This window comes from Sus scrofa, chromosome 13 (assembly GCF_054392235.1).
Source record: "Sus scrofa isolate SSC_HxYL_T2T_F1_AM1 chromosome 13, Sscrofa_HxYL_maternal_Yorkshire_Landrace_v2.0, whole genome shotgun sequence".
Lineage (NCBI taxonomy): Eukaryota > Metazoa > Chordata > Mammalia > Artiodactyla > Suidae > Sus > Sus scrofa.
Genome location: NC_139395.1, coordinates 149,633,713 through 149,650,214, shown reverse-complemented (window position 1 = coordinate 149,650,214; position 16,502 = coordinate 149,633,713). Strand labels below are relative to the sequence as shown.

At 38.8% G+C, this 16,502-nt stretch overlaps 1 protein-coding gene across 2 annotated transcripts in view; it reads right to left on the bottom strand.

The window, feature by feature from the left end:
* The window catches only part of SNX4 (sorting nexin 4), a 74,308-nt gene that overhangs the window by 3,894 nt on the left and 53,912 nt on the right, over positions 1-16,502 (bottom strand). The window contains exons 9-13 of one of the 2 annotated variants that reach the window (XM_021070204.2): positions 12,751-12,816; positions 6,142-6,231; positions 3,258-3,357; positions 1,701-1,846; positions 419-533 (exon numbers count right to left, since the gene is read on the bottom strand). In XM_021070204.2, the coding sequence (XP_020925863.1) occupies positions 419-533; positions 1,701-1,846; positions 3,258-3,357; positions 6,142-6,231; positions 12,751-12,816 (517 nt within the window). The remainder of the gene's footprint in view (positions 1-418; positions 534-1,700; positions 1,847-3,257; positions 3,358-6,141; positions 6,232-12,750; positions 12,817-16,502) is intronic. The other variant, XM_084990888.1, reaches the window with a different exon arrangement.

The following is a 16,502-nucleotide window of genomic DNA, read 5'->3' as shown; positions in this document are numbered from 1 at the left end:
TATCAGCTACATTAAGGATTTATTCTCACAATAAACCATATCATAACCACATTTTCCCAAAATAATGTTTAAAACTATTTTCCAAAACATACATCACTGTTAGGAATGGTATTTTCCTGCCCTATCCAAGAATGTCATATAACCAAAGTGATGTTGTTAGTACATATTTTCAAATACAAGTTATAAATGAGGCATACAAATTTGGAACTTTAGATGAGTGGAGACTCAGTAATTGATATTTTGGTCATGATACTTCTCTCACAATTAAGTAGAGAAATTGGGAAACATTCTGGAAGAGAAGAATGGGCTTTAAAAATGAAAATGATAAATATTTTAGTCCAAATAAGAGAAAATGATTTCAAAGAAATTTGTAGGCACTTCTAAATATACTTGTACCTTCACTGAAACCAAAACCTACCTTTTTGCACATACTGATCTGCATGACTGCATAGCTTATGAGGGCTTCCTTTAAATCACGGTTCTTTTGTTCTTTGAAGCGTTCAATATCAGCCCAAGCATTTTTGACAAATTCTCTGAAATAAAAGGTATGGTCACTATTATTATTATTTAAATTAAGTGAACTACACATTATAAATTCAAATAACCACTTCTCATTTGAGTTGGGTTTGTATTTGTCTATATAGAGGAAAAAGTTATTGCTTGTAAGACAGCTCTATTTTTCTCTGCCTAAAAATTATAGTGGGAGAAAAAAACAGACAGTCATACATCCTTCTACATTTTAATGATCTCTATTTTGCCACAAGAACTTTAGCTTCGAATTATTCCTATAACACAGATGTAAATGGCTCCCTGAATCAGCTCATAAGCCTAACAGATGCCACACAAAGTTGCCTTCCTGGGGAAACTGGAAAACATACTCTTTTCAACATGATAGATTACATATACTTGCTTTAAATGACAACTGGAGTTTTAAAAATTCTGAGAGGCATTTGTCTTTTTAACTCTAATCATGAATGTTTACTTTGACTTAATGCCAGCAATTCTAAACATTAACAAAACCACCTCAAAATCATTGATATACTCTTGGTCTACCTTAGTCTACTCCGTAACAATCAGACGGAAACAACAATAAATAAAAATGAGCCCAAGAGCCATCCACGGCAGATCTTTGAGAACTGAATTTCTCAAATTACTTATGGAATAATCTCATTCCAAGACCTATGCGAGGTATTGGGATACAAAGATGAAAAAGATACAATCATTGACTTTGAAGGGTTTGTAATTAAGCCAGAGACAGTTACACTGCACAACCAACCACCCAATATACAAGTGCCACAAGATAGCGGCATGAAGCAACTGCTCTGTGAGGGTAAGAGAAGGTTTCACAAGAGCAGTAACCCAGGAGCTGGGCACCGAACGATCAGGTTTATGAGTGACAGAAAAAGGCAGAGGGAACACACAACAGATAGAAATCACAGAAAGTGCAGAAAAATAATATTATGAAGCTCAAATGCTTTCTTCTTCCTCTTTCCCATACTCTAAAACAACCGTTTCTACATAACATAATTTCTGATTATTCAAATTTCAAAGGAATTCAATTACTGCATTTTAGAAGAACAGGCCATATCAAGGGACCCTGATAAAGATGGGAATGGTTATAAACAATCTGCCACACAGTCTACAGGTCTTTCTGTTTTTTTAAACAGGTCTCACTATGTTAAAGATCTCAGCGTTTTTACCTCCCTTCCAGATTTTTAGACTTAAGCTGTTGCTCTCCTTCATTTATTTGTTCTTCTAGCACCTTTATTCTGGCTTCTCTCTGCTCTGGAGTTTCTTGACCAAAGAGCTTGGTAGTCATCCCTTTCAAAGAAAATGTTCTCACGGTCTAAAATGAAATAGAAACAGATGAATGGATAAAGAGCATGTTTACACTGAAATATTACTCAGCCTTAAAAAAGAAGGAAATTCTGATACATGCTACAACGTGGATGAACCTTGAGGACACTGTGCTAAATGAAATAAGCCAGTCACAAAAAGACAAATAAATACTGTATGAGTCTATTTAAATGAGGTATCCAGATCAGTGAAATTCATAGATACAGAGTAGAATGGTGGCTGCCAGGGGCTAAGTGGAAAGGAAAATTGATAGTTGGTATTTAAAAGGTACAGAGTATCAATTTTACAAGATGAAAAGAGTTCTGCAGGTTAGTTCCACAACAAAGTAAATGTAACTACTACAGAACTTTACCACTAAAGATGGTTAAAATAATAAATGTCGTGTTATGTATATTTTACCACAATTAAAAGCTGTGTTTTTTTTTAAACGAGAAAATAGCCATTTCCCCCCTAGCTCAGAAGGAAGCACCACAAGGCTTAACATCAGCAGGCTACTAAAGAAACTATTTAAAATCTGCTTAACTCACACTAAAACTTGGGTATCAATTAATAAAACAGGATGCCAGGATGCCTAAACCCAAGCTTCAAGTTTTACTGCTTTGACACTTACTCATTCTCTTGGGTTCACTGAACGGAAACACTGATATTTCCCATGTAGGAGCAGAGACCCAATGCTCTGAAAATGGACTGGGACTTTCCCCTGGGTTTTAAAAATAAATCAAGCCAGCATATACCTGTTTCATGGTCAAAGTTCTTTTCATGGTCAAATCCATGACTTTTGTACATGTAGCAAGTGGGTAGCTTGTTAACCATGAAATGACTTACAAATAAATGGTAGCACTGTCACTGCTTCATTACTTCCAGATTGTATGCTCTTACCATAACAGCTAATTTATTCCAATGAAACAGGTGGACAGGACAAAGCTGATTACAAAAATGACCTAAGTCTAAATACAATAAGATATGGAATTTCTTCACCAGTACTCATTGTAAGTATTCGAGAAAAAAGTACACAAAAAGCTCCTTATTAGGAGAGAGGCACCGATTCTAAGATAGTAAAGCTTTTCAAAGTTAACTAAAATTTCTATAATATACTTGGTAAAATTAAACTTGAAAAAAGTCATTATTTCAATCGCAAGGAATAATGTCTGTTCACCTGACTTAATCAGAAATGACATGATTTTTATTATATAAAGCAATGTGCAAAATTTCTTATAATAATCTATAATACATAATCAATAATCATGTTAATGTCTTGCATACTTTTATATCAAGATCACAACCAAAATAATAAAGTTATCCACAAATTATTCCCTTGTAAAAGCTAAAGGCATTCTGCAGCCCATTCCACTTAAGATTTGCTATAATAATACCAAAGCCCTAAATGGAAAACCACTCACCCCAGTTGCCAGTTCCTCACATTGCTGCTTCTTGGATGCTAAGTCCTGAGCAGCCATTTCCAAGTCATACTGCATAAGTTCATGTTTCCTGCACACAGCCCTAGGAATGCAAAAAAGTGCTGCCATTCAGTTTTTGTGGCTTCTCTATTAACATGTTAAAACTTTTTCGACAGTAAAGGGGAGGCATTGTGAAGGGCCAGAACTTTTATACCCAGATTTTTGAGTTCAAAATTTAGTAGCTCAACATTAAAAATTTAATCTAGCAGAACTTAAGCATAAAAACTTTATTTATTACCCTTTTTACAGCTGCATCCATGGCATCTGGAAGTTCCCGAGCTAGGAGGTGAATCGGGGCTACAGCTTCCAGCCTACACCAGAGCACAGCCACGCCAGATCCAAGCCACATCTGCGCCACAGCTTGAAGCAACACCAGACCCTTAAACCACTGAGCGAGGCCAGGGATTAAACCCCCATCCTCATGGATACTAGTAGGGTTCTTAAACTGCTGAGCCACAATGGGAACTCCTTGTTTTAATAAAAACTATATACTTAAAAAAACAAAAAAGGTTGTCTTCCAGATACCCGCAACATTTTTTTCAATAAACATACTATTATCACATATATTAAAAAAAAAAAAATCTTTTGGGAGTTCCTATTGTGGTTCAGTGGGTTAAAAACCCAAGTAGAATCTATGAGGATATGGGTTCAATCCCTAACCTCGCTCAGTGGATCAAGGATCCAGCACTGCCACAAGGTGCGGCACAGGTTGCTGATACAACTTGGATCCTGTAGTGCTGTGTGCTGTGGCTGGCAGCTGTGGCTCTGATTTGGCCCCTAGCCTGGGTGGGAACTTCCGTATGCCACAGGTATGGTCCTAAAAATTAAAAAAAAAAAATCTTTTGTATAACATAAGGACTAATGCTATAATCTCACATAACTGAGTATTGTTTAAGAAGATATTTCAAATTTTTTTTTGTTTAGACTATTTGTTATTGTCATAAAAGTAATCCATAGTCACTAAAAAAAAAAAAAGTTTCTAATACAGGAATACAAAAAATAAAAATTTCAAGAACCCCCTCTTCTCCCTAGTCCTGCTATCTAGACACAATTCATGTTAACATATGACGTATATCATTCCAGACATTAATTAGGCATTAACAAATACACATATCCAGAGCTCCCGTTGTGGCTCAGTGGTTAACAAATCTGACTAGGAGCCATAAGGTTTTGGGTTCAATCCCTGGCCTCACTTAGTGGGTTAAGGATCCGGCGTTGCCATTAGCTGTGGTGTAGGTCGCAGACGAGGCTCGGATCCCGCATTGCTGTGGCTCTGGTGTAGGCTGGTGGCTACAGCTCCGATTAGACCCCTAGCCTGTTAACCTCCATACGCCTCGGATGCAGCCCCAGAAAAGACAAAACGATAATAAATAAATAATACACACATCCACATATCCTCTGTAATTTTACCTTTTTTTTGGTCTTTGGCATAATCAAAGTTCTCAGGCTAGGGGTCTAATCGGAGCTACAGCTGCTGGCCTATGCCACAGCCAGAGCAATGCCAGATCTGAGCCACATTTGTGACCTACACCACAGCTCAGAGCAACGCCAGATCCTTAACCCACTGAGCAAGGCCAGCGATCGAACCCACAACCTCATGGTTCCAGGTCAGATTCGTTTCTGCTACACCACAAAGGGAACTCCCAAATCTTTTTGCACGATAGGTAGGTTTCTGTATCAATACACATTCATCTTTTCTATAATTTTTAAGAGCTGCAGAGAATTCCACCACGTTTAGCAACTTTCTTTTGCTTGGTAACTTAAAAATATCTTGGTTTAACTTTTTATTACTCAAAGCTCTAGCAGGAAAAAGGCTAACAATGTGATGTTTTCATACAGGTACTAAACAGCTAAAGGAATATTGCTTCTGTTTTATCAACAGAATTCTTATACTGATTTTAAAAGTGATAGGAAAACGAACCATTTTTCTAAACTGGACAATCTCCCAGAGAATTGTTTGGCTCTGCAGGTGATACCATAAAAACAGAAGACAAAGTCCTGATATTAAGAAGTTTTACAACCTCACAAAGAGATAAAGTATGCAGGTATGTAAAAAAATTACAGAATTTAAATAACATATAACCTAGTGACAGATCGTGCTACACATATTCAATCTGTAGTTTGCTTTTGATCTTCAAACGGGAAAAAGCAGAAAGAGCAACATACAGACAGATCTGAAGTCTGAGACTGATAACAGGTTTTATCAATATAATGTGTGTCAAGTACAGGGCTCAATCTTAAATCTCTATGTCTAGCACTGGGCAACACACAGGAATAGAATGAAACCTTATTCAATACCCAGGGGAATGAATTCATTTAAAAAGTACCTTTCAGGAGATCCTGTAGTGGCTCAGCAATTAACAAACCTGACTAGTATCCATGAAGATGCAGGTTTGATCCTTCGCCTCGATCAGTGAGTTAAAGGATCTCACGTTTCCATAAGCTATGGTATAGGTCATAGACTCTGCTCAGATCCTGCGCTGCTGTGGCTATGGCACAGGCCAGCGGCTATAGCTTCGAATGGATCCCTAGCCTGGGAACCTCCATATGCCATGGGTGCAGCCCTAAAAAGAAAAAAAAAAAAAAAAAAAAAAAAAAAAGCCACCTCACAAATTCCCCTGCGGCACAGCAGGTTAAAGATCTGGCATTGTCATGGCAGCAGCTCATGTTGTCGCTGTGGCACAGGTTCAATCCCTGGCCCAGGAAATTCCACATGCTGTGGGGCCTAAATAAATAAATAAGTCACCTTACTATATTAACTCTGGAGTAGCACATGAAGAGTGGTGACCCGCCACAGGGCTGCATCTGGAACATGTATTATACTTACCTCAGTGCTTCTGCATAAAAAAGATACTCCTTTAACTGATCTGCATAATGTTCTTCATCTTCTAAAATGTCATCAATAGAAGATGCATACCTGTTTAAAAAAACATTGCACAGAATAACTTTCATTAAAACACAAAATATTAATATTCTAAAGAAGGGCTATTGAAAGCATGATCCATAGACCATTTACTTACTACCCATCAGTGACAAAAGTAAATACAGAAAGTGAGAATAAGCATTTAGAAACATTTATAACAATATCTTCTTCTATGGTAATCTTTATTTGGGGGCAGGTGGTGGTGGCAAGAAAAGGCTGCAGCTGTGGCATGAGGAAGTTCCATGGCCAGGTATTGGACCCATGCCACAGCAGGGATAATGCCAGATCCTTACCCCGCTGAGCCACCAAGGAACTCCAGCAATCGTTGATTACCATGACAATTTACTGAATTCTACAAAATGTTTTGATCAGCAAGGGCTTAGAAATTCTTTTTTTTTTTTTTTTTTGCTTTTTAGGGCTGCACCTACAGCATATGAAAATCCTCAGGCTAGGGGCTGAATCGGAGCTGCAGTTGCTGGGCCTATGCCACAGCCAGAGCAATGCCAGATCCAAGCTGAGGCTGCAACCTACACTACAGCTTACAGCAACACTAGATCCTTTAACCCACTGAGCGGGGCCAGAGATTGAACCCACATCCTGAAGGATACTGTTGGGGTTTGTTACCACTGAGCCACAATGGGAACTCCTTAGTGTTGTTTTTTTTTTTTAATCTTTCTTTTGTCTTTTTCTTTTTCTTTTTTTTGTTTGTTTGTTTGTGGGGTTTTTTTTGCCATTTCTAGGGCCGCTCCCGTGGCATATGGAGGTTCCCAGGCTAGGGGTCGAATCGAAGCTGTAGCCACCGGCCTACACCAGAGCCACAGCAACGTGGGATCTGAGCCGAGTCTGCAACCTACACCACAGCTCAAAGCAACGCCGGATCCTTAACCCACTGAGCGAGGCCAGGGATCGAATCCGCAGCCTCATGGTTCCTAGTCGGATTCGTTAACCACTGAACCACAATGGGAACTCCCTAGAAATCTTTCTTAAAGTAGCTTAAGAAACACTTGAACATCTCTGGTTCAAAGATACTATAAAAAGGGTTACAAAACCTGTAGAAAGACTAAGAGTTTAGTATAACTGGCAAATAAATATAGTAATGCCAAAAAGCTACAAAAAGTCAAGCAAAAAAAGATTATAGAAAAATTTAGAAGTCTTATTTTATTCTAATCCCCAATAACAACCTTTGCTTTGGTCTAGACGACTCCTTTATTGTCATCCCAGTCTTGTTCCTTGCATAGAAATGTGATGGCTCTCCACATTGCTTCTCCAAATCCTACAACACACACCTCAACACCTCTAGAAATCTTCCCAGACTTCTTTAGTCCTTATTCATCACTCTACTTCTGATCTCATCAACAACTGAGAACTTAGGAGCTCCCACTGTGGTGCAATGGGATTAGCAATGTGTCTGTGGGGTGGGACGCAGGTTCAACCACTGGCCTGAAATAGTGGTTTAAGGATCTGGTGTTGCTGCAGCTATGGTGTAGGTCATAACTATGGCTCGGATCTGAACCCTGGCCTATCAACTCCATATGCCATGCGGGAGACCAAAAAAGAACAAAAGGAAAAGAGAAAAAAAATTGAGAAAAATTTTATTGAAGAAATGTCTCTTGCGTTGGTTTTCTCTCATCACATTATAAATTCCCTAAGGACATGGGCTATGTCATTTACTACATCTTCAAGGTATAATAAACATATTATATCCTTATATGGCATTACTGTATGGTATAATAAGCATATCCTCCTTTCAAATTAATTCTGATTCCTTAGCATGGGCATATAAGAAAAATATACTTTTATGTCTCTAAGTCTGCTTCACACAGACAAGTGAACAAGTTAATTGAAGTTTTAAAAACAAACAGAAAACCTATGATAAGGTTCACTGGAAACTTGTGTGCTTATAGGATTTATAAGAGTAGATAAAGAATGTATTCTGGGAGTTCCCATCGTGGTTCAGTGGAAATGAATCTGACTAGCATGCGTGAGGACACAGCTTCAATCCCTGGCCTTGCTCAGTGGGTTAAAGATCCAGTGTTGCCATGGGAGCTGAGGTGTAAGTCACAGATGTGGCTCAGATCCTGCATTGCTGTGGCTGTGGTGTAGGCCGGCAGCTACAGCTCTGATTGGACCCCTAGTTTGGGAACCTCCATAAGCCATGGGTGTGGCCCTAGAAGGACCAAAAAAAAAAAGTATTCCATCAACATAAATCTACATTTGTTAGGATGTGGAACTTCTCCTACGTGACTGAAAAAAAATTTTTTTTTATGGCCACACTCATGGCACATGGATGTTCCCAGGTTAGGGTTGCAGCCGCGGCATTGCCAGATACTTTAAACCCATTGTGCTGAGCCGGGGATTGAACCCTCACGTCCACAGCGACCCAAGCCTCTGCAGTCAGATTCTTAACCCACTGTGCCACAGCAGGAACTCCCTGAAAAAAGTCTTGAGAATCATAGTTAAGAGTAGGAAAAACTTCTTTTACTTAATGAATCTATGATTCTAGAAAAGTTAATGGTAAGAAAACAAAAAAGAGGTACTATAGGGCTGGTGGCTTAAAGATAGAAAACAGTGTAGGGGTTAGCAATACATCTTGGGTAGAAAAGGGTAAGTGGTAAAGGTTTTTTTAACTATCATACTAAAATTAATTTTTTTAATATTTTAAATAAACCAAATGAAGGGACAATCCTAAATCCGTGTAGATACTGAAAATGTTAGGTCAAAAGAATGCAGGAAGACTTCTTAATAAAATGATTGAAAAGTGGCTGGTCAGCAAAAAATAGTATTTAGGTAAAACAAACGTATTTTTGTCTTTTTATTATTCAGTTGCAGAACTTTATATATTACGGTCTGCGGCTTGCCTCTTCATTATCTTAATGATATGTTTTTGTATGTGTGGTAAAAGATCATGTAAAATTCACCTTTTTTTTTTTTTCTAAACAATTTTTTGGTGTGTAGTTTAGTGGCATTAAGTATATTCATGGAGTCCCCATCGTGGCTCAGCGGTTAATGAATCTGACTAGGAACCATGAGGTTGCGGGTTCGATCCCTGGCCTTGCTCAGTGGGTTAAGGATCCGGCGTTGCCGTGAGCTGTGGTATAGGTCGCAGACGTGGCTCAGATCCCGCATTGCTGTGGCTCTGGCATAGGCCTGTGGCTACAGCTCCGAATGGACCCCTAGCCTGGGAACCTCCATATGCCAAGGGAGCGGCCCTAGAAAAGACAAAAAGACAAAAAAAAAAAAAAAAAAAAAGTATATTCATGTAGTTGGGCAACCATCACTACCATCCATTTCCAGAACTTCTTCATCTTCCCCACTGAAACTGTACTCCCACATTCCTTCTACTTCCAGTGATATCTTCTGATAAGCAATCTTTAAAGAAATTTTTTTTAAATTTTAAATGGTTTTTATTTTTTTCCATTATGGCTGGTTCACAGTGTTCTGTCAATTTTCTACTGTACAGTAAGGTGACCCAGTCACACATACATATATACATTCTTTTTTCTCACATTATCATGCTCCATCATAAGTAACTAGACATAGTTTCCAATGCTATACAGCAGGATCTCATTGCTTATCCATTCCAAAGGCAACAGTTTGCATCTATGAACCCTAGATTCCCAGTCCATCCCACTCCCTCCCCCTCGGCAAACTCAAGTCTATTCTCCAAGTCCATGAGTTTCTTTTCTGTGGAAAGGTTCATTTGTACAGTATATTAGATTCCAGATATAAGTGATATCATATGGTATTTGTTTTTCTCTTTCCGACTTACTTAGTATGAGACTCTCTAGTTCCACTCGATAAGCAAAACTTTTAATTCTGATCAAAAGCAATTTAGCATTTAAAAAATATTTTTTTTCTTTTCATTTCCTCTTTAACAAATCTTTCTTTTCTCAAAGGTTGCAACAATATTCCCCAGTGTTTTTCTACCAAAAGCTATCATTTTAGCTTTTACGTTTATGTATATGATCCTTTATGTAAAGTGTGAGATATGGCTCAAGGTTCATTTTTTTCCATGAACACAGCCAGTTATTTCAGAACTATTTCTTGAAATGAACTATATAAATGTAGATCTATTTCTGGACTTTATCCTGCTCCATTGATCTGTTTATCTCAATGCTTCTTGATAAGTATAGCTTTTATGGTAAGTCCTTTAATCAAGAAATATATTCCAGGTTTTTCAAGATTGCTTTGGCTACTCTACATCCTTTGAATTTTCATATAAATTTTAGAATGAGCCTATCAATTTCTACTAATAAGTCACTAGAGAGTTCCTGCTATGACACAGTGAGTTAAAGATATGGGATTGTTACTGCAGCAGCTCAAGTCGATGCTGTGGTATGGATTAGATCCCTGACCTGGGAACTTCCACATGCCTCAGGTGTGGCTAAAAGAAAAAGTCACTAGAGTTTTGACTGGGACTGCAATTTAGGAAAAACGGTCGTATTAACCTGAGTCTTCTAATCCATGAACATAGTTTAATCTTGCCATTTATTTTATTTTATCTTATTGCTCTTTAGGACCATGCCTGCAGCATATGAAGTTCCCAGGCTAGACGTCAAATTGGAGCTATGGCTGCCAGCCTACGCCACAGCCACAGTAACTCAGGATCTTAGGCGAGTCTGAAACCTATACCAGAGCTCATGGCAATGCGGGATCCTTGACCCGCTGAGCGAGGCCAGGAATCTCATGGATACTAGTCGGATTCATTTCCATTGCACCACAACAGGAACTCCATCTCCATAATCTCGTCATTTATTTAGGTCTATTTTTTCTCAGCAATGGTTATATATAGTTTTCAGTGTAGAGGTCTTTCACATATTTTATTAAATTTCATTAAATTTATTTTATTAAGTACTTTAAATATCCTATTTTGATGCTACCATAAATAGCATTTTAAAGTTTTTATTTTCCAGGGAGTTCCCTGGTGGCTTATTAGGTTGAGGAACCAGCACTGTCACTGTTGTGGCTTGGGTCACTGCCCTGGTACTGGTTTGATCCCTGGCTGAGGAACTTCCACATGTTGTGGGCGAGGCCAAAAGAAATTTTTTATTTTCCAATTGTTGCTAGTATGTAAAGACAATTGGTTTTTTTTATTGTGTATCATGCATTCTTACTAAATTGTTGGTTCTATTACTCTTTTGGTTGACTATGATTTTTTATGTAAAAGATCCTGTTAACCGCAAAAAAAAAGTTACTTCTTCCTAAGAAGTAGGCCTTTTATTTGATATTCTTGTCTCACGCATTGACCAAGACCTCTGCTACCACTTTTAACAGTAGTGGTGGGAGCAACCTTGCCCTGTTCCTGATTTTAGGAGAAAGTGTCAATATCTCACTATTAAATCCAATATTAACTGCAAGTTTTAGACTGAGGAAATTATTTTTGTTTTTTTATGGCCACACCCACAGCATATGGAGGTTCCCAGGCTAGGGGTTGAATGGAGCTACAGCTGCTGGCCTACACCACAGCCACAGCAATGCAGGATCCGAGCTGCATCTGCAACCTACACCACAGCTCATAGCAACACCAGATCCTTAACCCACTGAGAGAGGTCAGGGATCAAACCTGCAACCTACACTACAGCTCACAGCAACAGCAGATCCTTAACCCACTGAGAGAGGCCAGGGATCAAACCCACAACCTCATGGTTCCTAGTCAGATTTGTTTCCGCTGCACCACAACAGCAACTCCTGAGGAAATTCTTTATTTTTTTAGGGCCGCAACTACAGTATATGAAAGGTCCCAGGCTAGGGACTGAATCAGAGCTGCACCTGCTAGCCTATGCCATAGCCGCAGCAATGCCAGATCCAAGCCACATCTGCAACCTACACTGCAGCTTGCAGAAACACTGGATCCTTAATCCACTGAGCGAGGCTAGGAATCAAACCCACATCCTCATGGATACTAGTTGAGTTCTTAACCTGCTGAGCTACAACAAGAACTCTGGAAATTCTTTATATTCCTAGTTTGATGAGAATATTTACCATGAGTGGATGTTGAAATGCCTTTTCAACATGCACTTAAATGAACAAATGAGTTTTCTTCTTTACTGTGCTAACACATGAACTGAGCTGATTGATTTCTAAATGTTAACCTTGCATTCCAGAGATAAACTTCACGTCAAATCTGTACACTCAGAGCACAATGTAAATGCCAGCAAACTTCATAAAAAAGGAATCACTAACATTTCACAACTAAACATTACCTTGGGTTTTATTTTTTTTGTCTTTTTTTTTTGCTATTTCTTGGGCTGCTCCCGCGGCATATGGAGGTTCCCAGGCTAGGGGTTGAATCGGAGCTGTAGCCACCGGCCTACGCCAGAGCCACAGCAACGCGGGATCCAAGCCGCGTCTGCAACCTACACCACAGCTCACGGCAACGCCGGATCTTTTAACCCACTGAGCAAGGGCAGGGACCGAACCTGCAACCTCATGGTTCCTAGTCGGATTCGTTAACCACTGCGCCACGACGGGAACTCCTACTTGGGTTTTACTTTAAATTCTCTGGGTACTTACACATCCATATGATGACCAGCACTCTGTAGTCCATCACCCATTTCTTTTTCTATGGCACTCCACTCACTAAGAAGAAAAAGATAAAACCGAAAACATCATGAACTAGATATGGAATGTTATTAAATGGAACCTTTTTCAAGGTGTTTTCCTAGCTAGCTTTAAACAATGTATAGGATCTGTGTTTGGATTTATTTTTTGTAATTCAAAGAATGCTCCTTTCCCCTGAAGTTTAACAACTAAACACAAGTGAAGGCTTTAAAATGTTAGTTTGAAAGTTTATATCTGTACTGTTAAGCGTAAAGTAAATACCATATAAAACAGCTTCTGGGACTTCTCTTGTGGCACAGCAGGCTTAGGATCTGGCACTGTCACTGCAGCAGCTTGGGTCGCTACTGCAACAAGGGTTCAATCTCTAGCCTGGGAACTTCCACATACCATAGGCATGACCAAAAAAAAAAAAAACCTCGAAAAGAAAATCCCCCCCCAAAACAAAACAGCTTCTGCTTATAGACAATCTTCTCAGCTGGGATGCCTATTTAAATCAACTGTTGGAGCTTTTAGAAACTATGAATGCTGGCCCTGCTCTTGATCTATTAATCAAAATCTCTGGGATAGAAATAAGACGTATTTTTATTTTTTTGCTTTTTAGGGCCACACCCGAGGCATATGGAGGTTCCCAGGCTAGGGGTCCAATCGGAGCTACAGCCACCAGCCTACACCACAGCCACAGCAACGCGGGATCCAAATCGTGTCTGTAACCTACACCACAGCTCATGACAACACTGGATCCTTAACCCACTGACCAAGGCCAGGAATTGAACCCGAAACCTCATGGTTTCAGGTCGGATTCCTTTCCAATGGACCACAACAGGAACTCCCTCACATGTATTTTTAAATACTACATGAGGAGTTCCCCTGTAGTCAGTGAGTTAATGACCCAGCATTGTCATTACTGTGGTTCGAGTCACTGCTGTGGCAGGGGTTCAATCCCTGGTCCAGGAACTTCCACGTGCCATGGGCACAGCCAAAAAAATGAAATACCACATGGATGATTCTATTAAACACACATGATCACTATCTCAATAGGTACAGAAAAAGACAACTGTAGAGAAACATTAGGTGCACGTAAAACTTCAATAACTTGCATTACAGTCGCATGAGAACGTCTGCTAGAACCACAGATCATTTTGTTGTCATTTCTGTGAAGTGCTTGAAATAAAAATTCTTTTTATGGAAGATGTATATGTATATTATAGTAAATGGAGAAAAATCCATAATCCTAAATACCAAGAGGTGACATAATTTAATATATTTCTAATTCTTTTTATTTACTCATTTCAATATGGTTGAGAGATCATACAGTATATGCAATTTTGTACCATGGTTTTCCCATTAATAGTATTTCCCCACACTATTAAAATAATTTGTTCTCAGCATAGTTTCAGATGGCAACTCATAATTTTTTAACCACTTTCCTGACCACTCGAGATTGTTTCCAACTTCTGCTATGCAAAGAATATAAATACCCTCAATCACACATATCATAAAAGGACAAAATTTAAACACTATGATTTTGTTAACCTGTTATTTTTATATACTATTCTTGAAATATCAGATTATATGCTTATATTAGCAGAGGAAAAACTTCACAATTTTTTTAATTGTCAAGAGAGGAAAACAAACAAAATAAACATAACTCCTGACAATTTTCTTCACTCACATCTTTATTCTCAAAATAGTAACAGCAACAGTTAATCTTTTTTTAGGGCCTTACTGTTTACAAAATGGATTTTTAACAACTCTAGTTATATTATCTACAATAAAGCTACACTTTCAATGCCTACGAGACAATTCTACTTTTACATACCTCTGTTACTTCAAATTCAACATACCCAAAGCCCAGTTCTTCACATGAAAAACAGTCTATGGGTTTTGGCAGATTACAGGCATAACCAGTCAAATGTGTAATGTATCAACCAGTTAATGCAGCTGAAGGTCATGTTAACAGAATTCAAACAGATGGTCCAGATCAACTGTCTACTGGATGTTTCACAGGTATTTCATCCATCTAATCTTTGAGCACCTTTTTATGTACTAATAAGTAAGGTCAATATAACTAAATTTAACTCTTATTTACAGAATAAGACTAAAAACTAGTTTAAGAAATGTACTTACACTTTATCTATTTATTTCTATTAAGTAGTTTAGTGCCTGATAAATAACTGACATTTCTAGGTTGTAGGCACAATGAAAGTGTGAAATGATCAATGAACTAATAAACGTGGAGGGAAATATGCACTGGGGTCTATGTATCAGCCACTATTAAGCACAAGCCCTCTGGCCTCCAGATATGGTCTAACCCTTACTATTCAAACTGCGGTCTGGGAACTTAGAAATGCAGACTGGCAGGACTCATTCTAGCTCTACTAATTCAGAATATTCATTTTAACAGTTCTCAGGTAACCTACATGTCCATTATAATCTAAGAAGCACTAGCTAAACAAAAGGTTGTAACTGGGGTCCAGGTATATGTCTAGGATTGAAAACAGAAAATGTTAACCAGTTTAGTGGGCACAGTAGTGATCCATTTATGAGGAACTATTAAAGTGTAGAAGGATTGAGGAGCTCCTGTTGGCTCAGGGGAAACAAACGTGACTAGCATTCATGAGGACACAGGTTCGATCCCTGGCCTCACTCGACGGGTTAAGGATCCGGCGTTGCCATAAACTGTGGTGTAGGTCGCAGATTTGGCTTGGATCTGGTGTTGCTGTGGCTGTGGTACAGGCCAGCAGCTGCAGCTCCAACTCAACCCCTAGCCTGGAAACCTCCATGTGCCTCAGGTTTGGTCCTAAAAAGACCAAATAAAAAAAAAGTGTAGAAGGATTTACATCAACTTTGTAAGAGGCATAACTGCTACCATAAAGTACTTAATTGGGAGGTAACTGTCACTGATGAACCAAATCAGAGTAGGTAATGGATCTTTTGTAGCATCTGATGAAAACTATGTACCTTTTCCCAAAGGAAGGAAAATCATAAACACAAAATTTTGCATATAATGTCAGAGACTTCATAGATTAATGACCTAAATATAAGAAAGGAAATCATAAAACTTCTACAAGAAAATATAGGCAGAACATTCTTTGACATAAATCACAGCAGTGGAGTTCCCGCAGTGGCTCAGGGGTTAATGAATCCGACTAAGAACCATGAGGTTGCGGGTTCGATCCCTGGCCTTGCTAAGTGGGTTAAGGATCCGGCATTGCCATGAGCTGTGGTGTAGGTCGCAGACGAGGCTCGGATCCCGCATTGCTGTGGCTCTGGTGTAGGCTGGCAGCTACAGCTCCGAATGGACCCCTAGCCTGGGAACCTCCATATGCCGCAGGAGCGGCCCCAGAAAAGGCAAAAAGACAAAAATAAATAAATAAATAAATAAATAAATCGTAGCAGTATATTTGGGGATCTGTCTCCTAAGGCAAAGGAAACAAAAGCAAAAGTAAACAAATGGGACCTAATTCAACTTAAAAGCTTTTCACAGCAAAGGAAATCATCCACAAAACAAAACAACTTACTGAATGGGAGAAAATATTTGCAAATGATATGATAGATAATATCCAAAATATAAATAGTTCATACAACTCAACATCAAACAAAATAATAATAAACAACTCAATTAAAAAATGGATGGGGGAGTTCCCGCTGTGGTGCAGTGAAAATGTATCGGACTGGTATCCTGAGGATGCGGGTTCAATCCC